The 14554-nt window shown below is 39.3% G+C and overlaps 2 protein-coding genes across 2 annotated transcripts in view; both read left to right on the top strand.

Moving 5' to 3' along the window:
• The window catches only part of ltbp1 (latent transforming growth factor beta binding protein 1), a 111007-nt gene extending 104896 nt beyond the window's left edge, over nucleotides 1-6111 (top strand). The window contains exons 29-31 of the mRNA XM_069658258.1: nucleotides 325-486; nucleotides 2109-2258; nucleotides 2351-6111. Of these exons, the coding sequence (XP_069514359.1) occupies nucleotides 325-486; nucleotides 2109-2258; nucleotides 2351-2523 (485 nt within the window). The 3' untranslated portion in view covers nucleotides 2524-6111. The remainder of the gene's footprint in view (nucleotides 1-324; nucleotides 487-2108; nucleotides 2259-2350) is intronic.
• A 4993-nt stretch (nucleotides 6112-11104) lies between these two features.
• The window catches only part of rasgrp3 (RAS guanyl releasing protein 3 (calcium and DAG-regulated)), a 32703-nt gene continuing 29253 nt past the window's right edge, over nucleotides 11105-14554 (top strand). Inside the window, exon 1 of the mRNA XM_069658986.1 lies at nucleotides 11105-11354. The gene's annotated coding sequence lies outside the window, so the exon portion shown is untranslated. The remainder of the gene's footprint in view (nucleotides 11355-14554) is intronic.

Genomic DNA, 14554 nt, shown 5'->3' with positions numbered 1-14554 from the left:
TAGCCAATTCATTTCGATTACAGTTGGAAAAACCTGAAGTTAGGTTTTAACTTAAAACACAGATCATTGCTCAGAGTCAAGTTAAAGCATTTCCTCACTGCAAAGGGCAAGTTACAATTTAAACTATTACATTAGGTGTGGGCTGGAGAAACAAGTGTTCAGGGGCTGGAAATATTATTTATTCTTCTCTTCCTCCTGTTTTTTCTCCTTTTCCTCCTTTACTTTCCTCTTCTCCTTCCATTTTTAATATTAGTACCACATTTTGTAGCTGACGTCTGGCATCCAGAGATTTATGTCTTCTGTCTTTGTGTGTCTCCGTCTCAGAGGACTATGCGTCCATGTGTAACCTTCCTTTGGGTGACGGGCGGCGTCCGTACGGTCGTGATGCCCTTGTTGCCAGCCCAGTCCATGAATATGAATTGAGCCCAGACTATTCACCGTCATCTGAGCAGCAGGCTTCCCTCCCTTTTTATGAGAGCGAGGAGCGTGAGTATTTGTGATTTATACATCCTTTGTATCAACAGACAAATAGCACTGAAACACAGTTGTATAACTAGACTTTAAATAAGGAGTAAAGAGAAAACACTCTAAAACATTAACCACGTTAGTTATAAGTGTTGTTTAGTCCAAGCTGCTGTGGCTTTTCCATACCATGGAGATAAGGTATTAACAATTCAAGGACTACATGTGGCTTACTGACATCACTGCTTTATTTAACTCAAACTATGCTGTGCTAATCTGAATGAAGTCTTAACTGTTGTTTTTAGTGGAACAGGTACTCCATGAATACAGTACCATATAGTGTAAGTCTATGAGTCGATTGGCTACTGTTGCTGACATTTGGACTGACTTTGTGGACTCAAAGCAGGATGATATAAAACCTGTAAACATTTCTCAGGTTAAGCTCAAACATGATCTACAACTGGAAGTCATTTTGATCAAATGATGTGCATTACTTGTTGCATGGTTAAAAAAACATCTAGATTTACTGGTTTGATTACATGGCGTTGTTATTGTATTGTGTGAGTGTAGTGTTTATAGTACTGAGCATCTGCAGTTGGTTGCACAGTTCTAAAAGCTGCTGGAAGTGTAGCAAAATAAACTGTGAACTGCAAAGCTTTTTAATATTGAGCTTTCTACTGTAAATGTCCTGTTAAGCTTCCAGCATGATATAACATGTTTATTCCACAGCGCTTTGCTGCCATCTTGTGACAATCAAACTAACAACATGATGGAATGAGAACCTTTAGGGATGAGAGACCTACAGTCTGCTGGTCATGACTGAAGTAGCCGAGTATCTCACTTCCTGTGATAGCTCACAGTGGAAAAACATAAACCATATGTTTGATCAGTTTATTCAAAATATCAATGAATGTTTGGATTTATGTATAGTGAAATCATTAGACACTGAGGATTGAACATTAGAAATATCAAGGGCCAGGGGCATTATCAGATTTTTCTGACCTTGCCCTGACTCTGTGGTCCCTTCATTGGGCAAAATTGAGAGAAAAAAACGCTCTCTGAATCTTAGTGCTGTAAAAAAAAAAAAGAAGTATATTCCAGTCTTCGAGTCATTAGGAGTCTGAGGAGTCTGCTATTTGGGCTCAAACCATATTTGTATTTATTTTGGCAAAGTGGCACTATTAGAGGTATTCCAAACATGCTGTTAGCAGGTCCTGTTTGTAATGCACCCTTTGATGTACACAACAATCAGTGAATTACTTTGATACTGAAAAACATTTGTGATGATTATCAGACATTTCTGAATTTCTGAAAAAAGCATGTTTTTCTGGTGTATAAACACTAAATTTACTTTACTAAACAGACATTGGAGATACTGATGCCCTGAAAAGTGGAAGTTCCACTTGATGTTGATATATGTGGATACCCCACTGGAATGGCACCGGCTCACAGTTTGAAAACCTCTGCCGTAGCAAACCAGATGCAAAACTTTCTCACTTACTATATACCCAAAATGTATTATTGTAAAGTTTGGTCAGAGCTGCTACTCTTCCATGGATGGGTTTTCCCTACTGAAATCATACAAACATCCCCATGTGATCTGTTGCTTTCAGAATGATACACTTTGTTGTCTGTCTGTGCTTCAGATCCATACAGGGCATTCGAGGGCCTGCGAGCTGAGGAGTGTGGGATACTGAACGGCTGTGAGAATGGCCGGTGTGTCAGGGTTCAGGAGGGTTACACCTGCGACTGCTTTGATGGATACACTCTGGATCTGTCCCGCATGGCCTGCATTGGTAAGAGGGCTGTTTCACACGGAGAAAAGCTAACATGATTCTCAATTAATGTTTTTTTTTTTTATGTCAAGTCTTTCATTCTCTGTCCACAGATGTGAACGAGTGTTCAGAACTGAACAATCGGATGTCGCTGTGTAAAAATGCAAAGTGCATTAACACAGTGGGCTCCTATCAGTGTGTGTGTCTGCCGGGCTTCACTCCCTCTGACAAACCCAACTACTGTGTGGAGGCAGCAACACACCCGACATCAACACACACACAGTGAGCACACGGACGGACACGAGGGGGCGACAAGAGACACTAAAACCACACGCACAAGCTTGTATTACTATACTTGTGAGGAAGTCCACTGGTTACATTCAGTCACTGCCTAATTGTCAACACTTAAATATGAACTCCTTGGCTCAGTTTAAGTGTCCATCAGCACTTCCAAATCCCAAAACACTTCAGAGGTGATCTGCAGCAGCAACCTCGAGGAAAGTTAGAGGTTTGGGGTTATTTTAACATCAGGGAGTGTTCCTCTAAACTTTTACAGATCTATTTGTCCAAACTTTACCTCTGAATTAACTTAATCCTTATTCTAATTTTACTCTATAACATGAAATGAATCCAAATCCAGATCTGATGTTTCCCAGTTTCATGTTTTCATCATTTAGGTGTTTTTTTTTTTATAAATCAAACCGTAAATTTTATAAAGTACTCCCAATTGGAGGCCTTCTTTTGTAAGAGCTAAAATATCTTAAATGATTCATCACCAGCTAGACTGTTAGGGCTAAACTTCCTTTGGCTTCTTTTATTAAAGTAATAGTCCACATTTTGGGATATGCTCTGTTGCAGTTTTTGAAGATCTCATGTCTTTGTTCTGTACAGAGCAGGAGCTGGGAGGTGATTAGCCTAGCTTAGCATATAAATTGGAAGCAACTTCTATTCTGTATGCTCAACTGCTCTTTCTCAGAAAACACATTGGTATCAACCAACTTTTCTTGCTCTTAGAAAGAAAATCAAATAGTATTTTTCCATAATGTTGAACTATTCCATCAGCTTAAATAAGTAGGGACTACAGCAGGTCAACTGCAGGTCTTCAGTCTTTACAGCCCTTACTTTTCAGGATGTTTTCTAAAAGATGGAGCCAAATCATTTGACATTTTTTTCCCAGCACATGAGCCAAAATCTTTCAAAGTGTCCTCAAACACGTAAAAATCCATGTTTTCACCGCTGGGAAAGTTTTATGAATATAAACCTTGAATTAAAGATTGATAACTAAAAGAAAATTAAATACTTAATTGCATTTTAAGGTTATCTCTCTACAGTTTCACAGATAAGGTAAATTGTATTGTACAAGGTAGTAGGAATATCAGGTTGATTTTTACATAGAGATTACAGACACAGCTAGTGTTTTTTCTGGTGTGTTTGTTTAGTGAGCAAGCATTCTAACGCCAGTTTAAAAGTGCTAAACATAAATCACAGGTGGAGCTGGTGGACTGAAGGCTGATGAACCAAAAACTTGACAGATTTAATTTCCCCCTGATGATTGCAATTGATAGCTGTTGAGACAAAACAACAAGTGTCAATTTGTAAGTGGTACTAGAGGAAGATCAAGCTATCACCAAAATCATAACAATTCAACATCTCAGAAATACTGTCTGTACCAGATTTGAAGGTAATTCAAATTTTCAAAGGTAATTTTTTTGGACCAAAGTGGCGGACTGGCCAATCGTGATCCCTGGAGCCACACAAGCTAGGCTATTAAGTTTGGGAACAATAGCTTTAAAGAGTCCTCTCAAAATGTCTAGTCACATATTACTCATCATGTTCTCACTCCCAACATGCCAAGCAAGGCAGCTTGGTCAGTGGCATCAGGCTTGAAATTATGAGGATCTAGGTACCCCTTCAGTGTCCTTTTAGTGAGCTCTGCAGTCAAGTTAGAATAATATTTATGCAACATTTGGTTAAGCTTTCAAATTAAGGGGTGATAACACACACCCAACCTCCAGCAAGAATCTAAAGATAAATCTCGCAGAGAAACATTTCACTTTTCATAAGTTTTGGACATTGAAATGAAAACATGGTTAACGTTGTGAGGTGGCTGCAGTTTGGTCATGTATAGGCATCAAAATTAATTTGATAGGTATAATCTCAAAGATTTTCATTTAAATAAATGTCCATTAGGTCACTATCTGTCGCTGAATGAGGTAACACTATGGTGATTGAGCCTATGGCCCACTGATGAAAGCCTTTGCATTTGAAGCATGACAGACTGGCCGACCGTGGACGTCACACATGCAACACTGTCTGGATATCTGCTCACGCAATTACCGTTTATCGCTATAGGTGCCGACAAACAGAACGAAACTCTGATCTGAGATGAGCACTTTAAGTTCTATTTTACTTACATAGTTCAGTAAGTGATACGTAACTAACGTAGGTTTGTAGCTTAAAATAAAGTCAACTTCTCAGAAGAAGTCAGCATTGACTTCTGATTTCACACTGGTCTCCCGGATGAAAGTCCCATGTTTGTTTGACCCATCCATTGCCCCTCACCACCAATCTGAGCAGACTTCAATATGCTACAGGATAGCCTCCATCAATTAAGCTAGAGGGCTACCTGCAGCTTCATACCTGTGAAGCATTACGCCAGTGACCAAGCTGCTGTGTGTGACGAGCTGGGAGCTGTATTTCTTACACCTCCAGAGTAACTAACTAATCACATCCCTTCACGTATAACATCTTTTCAGAATAAATTATGTGCTGCATTTTTTTTCCACTTAGCTCAACGTTGAAAGGAGTCCCTGAGTCAGTTTAAGTCTGATTAATTATGGTGTATGGATCTAATTCTCATCTTATGACTACATTTTAAATGATCGCCTGAAAGAAGTGTGAATCAACTACAGTGACTTTAAGCAAAGCTTTACCCTTTTGTATCCCTGAGGGGACACCTGGTCCTTAAAAGTACAGAAATACAAGCACACACACACACACACACACACACTCAGAAGCACATACACACACTTACTTAATCAAAGCCCATATAACCTGCACTGTATAAGATACACACTAAATGAACAAACAGTAATTTACTTGAGATGAAGATTCAGCTTAATCTACTATGTGGTGCCTATGTGGGGGCTTGAACACAGAATTGTATAAAATGTCTGTTTTTGTCTGTTTCTTTTTTAAGTTTGTTTCTTATTTTGTTCTGAAATTGAGTTTTATGTGTTATAAGAGGAAGTTTAGCTCATTTAACGTATCGACAAACCCTATGGACTTGAGCTGGGGGATCCAGTTGTTCTTTTCTACCCAGACTTGTGGATATTTAATTCTGTGAAGAGGCCGGCTGCCTGCTCCCTCTCTTCCTCCATCGCCATCCCTCTGTCTGCATACAGGAAAGCTTGTTTCTATACTACAGCATCACCAGTTCATTAATGTGCACATCTTGATGTATTAAAAAAAACATGCTTGGAATAAGCTTTCTGTGAGATTTTGTGTTTAGTGAGACCGGTCAAATGCAATCATCCAGTAAAAGGACTTGTTTTCTGGGACGTACGACAATGCCAAGTTCCATGTTTCAGACAGAACTAAAAGACGTTTGTGTTTCCTGGTATTTCTTTTCCTTCTTCTTTCTTTATGTGTTGAGAAAACTGAAATGAATTTTATTTTTCATACTGCTCTTATCTGCGTTTCACTGCAAAGTCTTGCCAGGTTGCAAAGCTGCTATGGGACAGCGATGAGAGAGAAGAGACTTGTGTACATTTAAACAAAGAGTGGAGAAAACAGCTGATGTATTTGTAATTTGTACATGAATAAATAGCTTTTCTATGGATTCATATTACAGTGTACATTAAAACCCTTGGTAATAAACCATGGATTGTGATATTTACATTTGCTGGCCTGTCTGTTTTTTCTGGTTCAGACTTAAACTTTATTAACTTCAACTGAAACTGTCATTACATGGTGAGAGGATGAGTCATTTCACTCAAAGCCTTTATATCCTCCAGTGAGTACAAGGCCCCTGTGATATCAGATATACCGCCACTGATACTGGTTCAAACTAAATGTAGAGCTCAAGAGATTCTTTTTGTCAGTTTGCAGCAGACGACTTTGCTTTTCGAGGTCACTAAAGTTATAAATAACTAACACTCAAAGATTTCTTTGAAAGCTGTTGACTGAGAAGGTTACAAGCACGACCAACCTGATTAATGAGAAAAAACATAAAGAGTTGATTAAATACCTGTCCAGGGTTTGCCTTTTAAGCCGATCGCACCAAATTCTAGAGGCTTTGATTTGACGCGACTAAGGTGAAGAGACTGAGTTATTGTAATGACATGACTGGTTAAAGTACAAATTCAAAGATTTCACTGTCATTGTCTTTGGCCACATCTATGGTGATAAGTGGTTATACCGCATGTATGTTGGAGCTCACTGAGGCTGTGAGTAGACCACCAGGTGTGTCAGAGTAAATATTCACTGCACAGCTCACGGAACAGATTCAAACTCATTTGATTCTGTGCAGGTGTCTGCTCCACGCTGCTCACGTCTCAGCTGTGTCTCACGTGCATAACTGAAGCGTTGATTTACACTTTAACATAATATTTTGAGACAATATGTGCATTAATGTAAGGATGATGCCCATAAAAAGCAGTCAATGTACAGTAAATGTACATTTACGTTTATATATATGTTGTAGAAGAAAGTGCTCTTCTTCTGTTCACAACTTTCACTGTCCTTGACACAAAAAAGAGCTGGCTTTGTAAACAGACTAGTGCAAAAGAAATAAATAGTAGCCTATGTCTGTATCAGCAGGTTCAGTGTTAAATAATGGAAGACTTAAGTGTCAGTCACATGCATCACTGTTGGTTGCAGGAAGCATCCATGTTATAGACTGTCGCTTCATTGTCGCCTGTAAGCTGTTATTATGTCAGCAGAATGCAGACGTGATGTCTGGACTCTCGACACGGCGTAATACGTCCAAACAGTGTGACTCGCTGACTAATGAACATGCTATTGTGAATGTGGATATATATGAAGAGAAAGTGGAAACATTAAAATCTTGAAGGCCTGAAGAATAGTTTTGCAATGAGTAAAAATCTGATTGGAGAGGTTCCCAGAGAGCCACAGCAATATCCACATGAGGACTTTTCCTTGCTGTCCTCCAAGGTAACTAATGTGTTTTGCCTCAAAATGTCACTATTTAGTGTTATGTATGACCTTTATAAAACCTTTAATAAGGTGCCAGTGTAGCTTTATTGTGCTCAGTGTTTCTGTTTTCAGTCAGTGACTTTTAGTTAAGCCAAAGACCCATTGAGTCAACCTAAGGACTCACTGGAAGACACTTTCCAGGTCACAAACATTGTATGCTCTTGTTCACTTCCACAGCTATGGTCAAACTGGTGAGTGAGACCAGGCCGTGTGTGAAAATGTTAAATTATCAGGAAATGTTAAATGAAGTAGGCTCATTTTCTCATCTGGTTCCGTATAATCAGGCTTCTTTTTGCACCCAGATCTGGAGGCACTCTCTTCTAGCTATAAGAAAGAATGCAGGTTTAGGGCACGTCTGCCTTGGCTTTACCTTTGAAATCACTGACTGAAATCTAAATACAGTCTATATTTGTAACCAAGAGGCAATGTCCACTTCATATATACACTCCATAGAAAAAAATGAGGTCCCTGTTAGGTTTTAAGTTGAGGTTGCCGTTGCATGATTCTGTTTGCACACACAGCATTCACAAGGTCACATGCCAGCCTTATCATCACTCCTCTCTCCATTCATTGTATGTTGTTTAGTCATTACAAATGACTGAGTGACCACAAAATGACTGACAGCTTAAATCAGTGTACACGATGTGAGGATAAACAGGGACTCGAGTCCAGCTGAGGCACACAATCCTGAGTGCTCACTTTGAACTTTGCTGCACTTTTCCCTTCAGCTGTTTGTACAGAGCGCTCAACGGTGTGGGAGGGCAGTCTCCCACTGCATGCCACCCAATGCGAGCCACAAAGAACACTGTGCCTCTGGGTGAAGTTTTTAGGGAGCCCCATGCCTTCAACAACAGATAACAGATAAGCTGCTCTAAGAAATCGATCAAACACAATTAAAACAAAATTCAAAGATCATCTGTGAAAGTACCGATGCAAGCCACAAATAAATCCATCAGGTGTATCCTTCGTGGCCCAGCGTATCATGAAATTCATTGAGGGCCAATTCAAACAAGATGGCGATATAAATTATTTGTTAAAATAGAGCAGGGATATGATTCACAAAGGCAAAACTGAATTATGCTCTCAGGAAAACCAGGATGCCCTCACAGAGAAACAACCTCATCAACAACGAAAATTTTAATAAGACTAAATAATAAAGTTTGGGAGGAAGAAAAAATGACCACAAATGTGGAAAAAAGGATGATGGGAAATGACCTAATGTGCAGAAATCAAAGGGTTTGTATCAAGATATCAAAGTGGATTCCAAAAAAAGCTGCTTAGATCATGAATACAGGAAATATTCATAACAAAACACGGTAGCCTTTTTTATATAAAGAAGATATTTGATGTAACAAGGGAGGAACGATTATAACTTAAAATAATTAAGCTAGAGGTCAAACAAACCATGCAGGCTGATATTGATTGATGTTTTCAATGTTGTTGACTATAACAACATTTTCTGTTGTTCAGAAAATGTGTTAAAACTTTTATAATGTATTATATCATACACTCACAAAGGCGACTGCCAAACAGCTGAATCAGTTATAGAAGCACATATGTATTGTCACTGTATCTGGACTAGGTTCTGTCAGTCTCTCTCCGCCTGCTCCTCCCCTCTGCCACTATCTGTATCAAGGCTAACCCAGTGATATTTGCAGAGCTGTCCTGCACACCAACCTTTGTTTCCAGTAAACTCAGAATCTATTTATAGATGGTGTGAGTGAAAAGGGGACAGAGCGTTTGTGGGAGTTATTGGACAGACAAAGTTAACCTGCAGCACTTGAAGTCAGTGTTTAAGTAGAATTGCCTGTCCTCATGAGCGCTGATATTATGGGATTGTGAAGTGCGTGGCAGAGGTCAGCTGGCAGACATGTTTGTGTGGATCACGTTGAGGTAAGTGCCTTCTTTAACTATATATATATATAGCTTTAACCTGCAAAACTGAAGTATCTGCAGCTATGAAACTGCTCAGCGCACAAACAGAGTACAACCATCTTATCTCATTGGTCATTTTGAATATTTTCTCTTGCTGCACTCAACATTAGTGAGAAGGAAATATTAAGTGTTGTTCACAGGAGTTTAGGCCTTTTGATTTGAGGAATATTTATTTTTAAGATCTCATCCTAAAATACAAATAAGTAGAAGTGAGTCGTATGATAACGTATATAATCAAGGTTTCACACCAACAGCAATATTTGTGTCTTTGTGGATGTGTAGGTGAACAGGGTCAATCCTCTTTACACCATGCTATTGTAGCAGGCTGAATAATCCCATAGAGTGAAGCTCATATCTGATTAAACAAAGGCAAAGGTCGAGGCTGTACAGTAATGTTTAATTAGCGAGCTAATTGTTGGAATTAAGTTGTGTGTTCAGAGTAAAGTTTGTATCTGCATCAAGTCGTCCTTTTTATATGCACTCTGAGAAAGCAGAGGGTGATCAGCACAGGTTTTGTGCACCATCCATGAGCTGACAGAATGAGAACTGACATGGACTGTGTGCAGATGGAGGACACTGGGGCAGAGAAAACGCTGGCTGTCCAGCATGAAATGAAGGAACAGAAGTGATCGACTGGCTGGTTAAAGTCGACCAAAGAGAAAGTCAATATAGGAAAGGATATTCATGAAGTTAACAGCAATACTTTTACTTTTTATTTTACCTCTCAAAAGTTATTAATATCGCCCCCCACAAAGTAGGACACAAGTACACACATCTTCCAGAATACATTTTTTACCCCTTAAATTCTAGTTAATTCTTAAAAAAGGGATCATTTATACTGTTTCCGTGGTGGTGGCAACACATCATTAGAACACATTGCACACCACCACTTAATGCAATGTTAAAAGTCCTAAAAAGGTCACATATTTCTGTGACATAACACTTTTTGCAAGGGATTTTATGGCCGGTATATGGACCATGACTATTTATTATGTTATGTTTGTTATACGTTTACAGACCTCAAACCCAGCCATCAAAATGCCTTTGTCCTCATTGAAGTTGCCATACAGGCAACTACAGTGAGAAAATGTGTGTGAGACAAAAGCTGGAGTTCAATTCTTTTTGTTCAGCCAGGCAGCAGGATGTGCAGTCAGTGTTTTTGTTTAGGCAGACATTTTTAGAAGCCCAGAGAGACAAAACAATGTGGACAACGTCATTAGTGTGTAATATGGGATGGGCTGACCCTTTCACACAAGTATAGAGCAACAATGTAGGCACACGCACACACACACACACACACACACACACACACACACCAACCCCACCCTAATTGTGAAGCGGCTTGAAAGAACATAAATCTCAAAAATGCAAAAAGAATGAAATCACCCAAACTCTGCCGGTTCATTTTCAACGACAAATTTGACTGGACATTTACTGGACTAAGTTGTCATGACTGTTGGCGGGATTTGAGACAGGAAGACACACAGAAAACAAACATGAACGTGCGCACAAGCATATTGTGATCCATTTCCTGCTCTGCTCTTTTCCACTTTACCTTGTGTGGTCCCTATATTTAGCTCAGTCCAGGGAAACCAAGCAACACAGGCAGGAAAACTAAGTTGGGAAAGAATTGAAGGAAGTCTAGTGGCCATTTAGACAAACAAGTCAGACACAGGGAGGCTGCAGGCTGAGTACGCAGCAGTAGTGTACAGTATATGGCTGAGACGGACAAAGGGCTTCAGAATGATCGAGGGCCATTTAAAGAAACAGTTAGGGGACATTTGGATCAAGCTCTGACAACAGGCAAGCTATGCTGCGTGTAGAAGGAGCCTCATGGATCCAGCTGGATTTGGGTTGTGATGTGGGTGTGATTGGACAAAAGATGGATTTATACATGAACAAGTTTGAAAGGTGGATCCAAATGGTCTGCTGGTAAATGTTGGCTGATTGAAAGTCTCACTTGAGGTAAGGTGCATATGCAACATAAATAACATACTGTACAATATTTTATCTATAATAACCTGGAATGGCTTTGTGATGTGATTTGTAATGTTTTCTAATAAGACACTGTGAGCTTTAGCTTTAGTGCTGCATTGGATGTTCATGTTAAGACTGACTGACTGTGGTTATAGCTGTGTGTGTGTGTTGGTATTTGTAGATACTGCAGGAAGAAAAATATTCTTTAAAGTACTTCATTGTTTGTACAGTAATTCAAACTACTACTTGCACTGTCCGTGGACGTATGCATACAGTAAACTGTGTCATGGCCAGTTGCCTAAACTGACCAATTATAAAATCAACGTCTCAGATGAGGAGAAATATTGACTTATTCAAACCGACAGTATGTTCAATGTCAAACATTTTCTTCTTGTTGCTGCTTTCAACCTTCTTCACTATTAGAGTATTAATCCATCTCACATTTATCCCCTTTAATTTTTTAATGTTTGGTATTTATTGACTAAATCTAACTAACAATTGTTTTGGGCTTTCACAGATGATTACATCATGGCTGCTTGTAGTTATTTTATATCTGAGATATGCACTTAGATTGAATAAATATTAGCACAGTGAATTATAAGAGAGTAGAAAATAAATAACGAATTAGAATGATAATTATGTAAACGTGTCTAAATGTGCTCATTAACAGTAAAAAGAGGATCTATAAATAGTTTATATACAGAGCTACTGCTGCAGCAAGAAGCATGACAAGACTTTTGTTGGCTCCACGTGTAAGTCAGAAAGAAGACAGGAATCTGCTCCAATCTCTTGAACATGTTGTTTTTAAAAACATTTGAACCGAACAGCGACTTTCAGCATTCAGCAGAAAAACACATCTGTGTATAATCTGTTTTTCATTTCGTACAAGTTCAGTTTCTGTGTAGTGTTGATTTGGCTAGGTTAGTAGTACCAAACAGGCGGAGTGCAGAGGCAATCGGGGCTCTCTGTTTGGGACACATTATGACCCTCTACCACATCTCTGTGTCAACATGCAAACTTTCCTCACAGGACATCCCCAAATGTAATTGCCATGACGTTTGCTGAGCACATTCATGCTCCCCCTGGCCATTAATGTTTTGGTCATTCATCAAGGCTCCCCTTAGGAAACTCTATATATTTTTAGCTCCAAACTGGCTCCAATATTAGAGCCTCTGCAGGCAAAAAGGGCCCTTCATTTTGGATTCTGTAACTTTTTGTCCACTACCTAAACCATGCTTATAACCAGGAAGCTGATTCACACACTACCTTTGTGATCGTAAGTCATGTTGTTTAGCTTTCTCACTCAGACATTTATTCATTCATTTGAAGTTACCTCTTCGCTCTGCTGTGTTTTCAACAGGATCCATGTGATCTGGATGCATTCATAATGAGCTGTGGCTCAGCAGACACGTGCATCACTTCATTAGCATAATTATTTCATTGGCTGTCACCTGAAGAACTGCATAAAATATATTGATGGCAATCTGCCTCAAGTAATTTATAAAACATCTCAATTTATTCATGATTCCAATTATCCTGTCTGCAGAGTGTGCACAATGCAGCTACCTCTGAGTTTAATGAAGAATCCGATCGGCTGCAGGAAGATCATTTCCCACGCTATCCTTCTCGTCCTACTCGGCCTACTTTTAATATTTAAGAGTGAATGAAAAAGACATCATCATCATATTGCGCATTATCTTATTAGCTCTGTACATATTTTTTTAGGATGCTCTATTTTTTAGGATACACTTGTTTAGTTACCTATTTATACATATGCCTTTTATTGTAATGTTGCACTTCCACTTTGCTGCTGTAACACTGTAAACCCCGTTGTGGGACGAATAAAGGATTATCTTATCTTATCTTATCTTATCTTAAGGTCAACACTGACTGGTTAATGTGATAGAGATAACTGAGGCCGCAGTCTGACAACAATTAACCTCCATAAAGATATGAAATGAAAAATGCCGCTTATCCTGTTCAAGGATTAGCAAATAGAGACAGACAACCTTTCACGTTCACACCAACACCTACGGGAAATTTAGAGTCACCAATGAACAAATGTCGAATGTCTTTGGACTGTGGGAGAAGGCCGGAGTACCCAGAGAACCCATGCATGCACGGGGAGAACATACAAACTCCACACAGAGAGGCCCCGTGTCCAACCCGGGATTGGAACCAGGGACCCAAAGTTACGTCACCCATTGGTTTGAGGCCTGTTGGTTGGAAGCACTGAGTTCGACTCTTTGACTGTCACAATCTGTATTTTTATGAGCCTAAATTGTCCATATTTGGCCATGAAGGTGGAACTGAAGAAGAGCAAGGGGTCTGCAATGCTTAGTTATCTAATACAGTATACTACACCAAAGGTAAATTCATTGGGGTTAATAAGTTACAATACAGCTCACAATATCTGTGTAACATTTAAATGATGATTTTTGCACGGGCACTGCTGAGATTTTTGTGAAGGGATCTGTTTGAGGATGATCAAATGAGACAATTCAGCTACAAATACATCAAAACATGGATGAAATTCTGGGGACTAAATGGAAACTGTAAAGCACAAACAATGTGCATCATCCCTTCAATTATATCCTGTTAGAGGCTAATGGAGTACAGCAGCTTGCATTTACCCAACTAGCAAGGCCGAGGTAATGCTGCACTCACTGATGAGACAGACACACACACACACACACACACACACAGAGGCCATCTGTTTAAGCTGTCCAACCAGCTGTCTGAACCCAAGGTCGATGTAACATCTGTCTGCAGCAGTAGACTACACATGACTCCAACCTGTCCGGTTTGCTCTCAGCATCATATTGGTTTCTAATGCACTGCCTGTTCACTGTCTGCTGACACTTTATATGAGAACCACTTTGCTTAGCTTTGACATAAATGATGATCTTTAAATGCATAATGTTTCACAGTATTTGACATCTTGTATGACAAAGGTGAAACCTGTTTTAATCTTCACAGAATTTTCAAGAAATGACTATAAATTTGGAAACTTCACTGATCAGTGTTATTTGGATTAAACGTGAAGCTGCAGGTAATTAACGCCATCTGTGCAGTTCCCCTCCACTCTATGGTCCATATTAATGATAATGTTGTTCAGAATCCCCAGTATTACAAGCATCTGTGTTCCAACAGAGGTTACAAAAAATGTTGCCTTCTGTATCATATGA

Source organism: Semicossyphus pulcher, unplaced genomic scaffold (assembly GCF_022749685.1).
Source record: "Semicossyphus pulcher isolate SPU_LCO1_2020_fin unplaced genomic scaffold, fSemPul1.0.p SCAF_12, whole genome shotgun sequence".
Classification (NCBI taxonomy): domain Eukaryota; kingdom Metazoa; phylum Chordata; class Actinopteri; order Labriformes; family Labridae; genus Semicossyphus; species Semicossyphus pulcher.
Note: the sequence above shows the minus strand (reverse complement) of the source record. Positions and strands in the feature narration are given on the sequence as shown.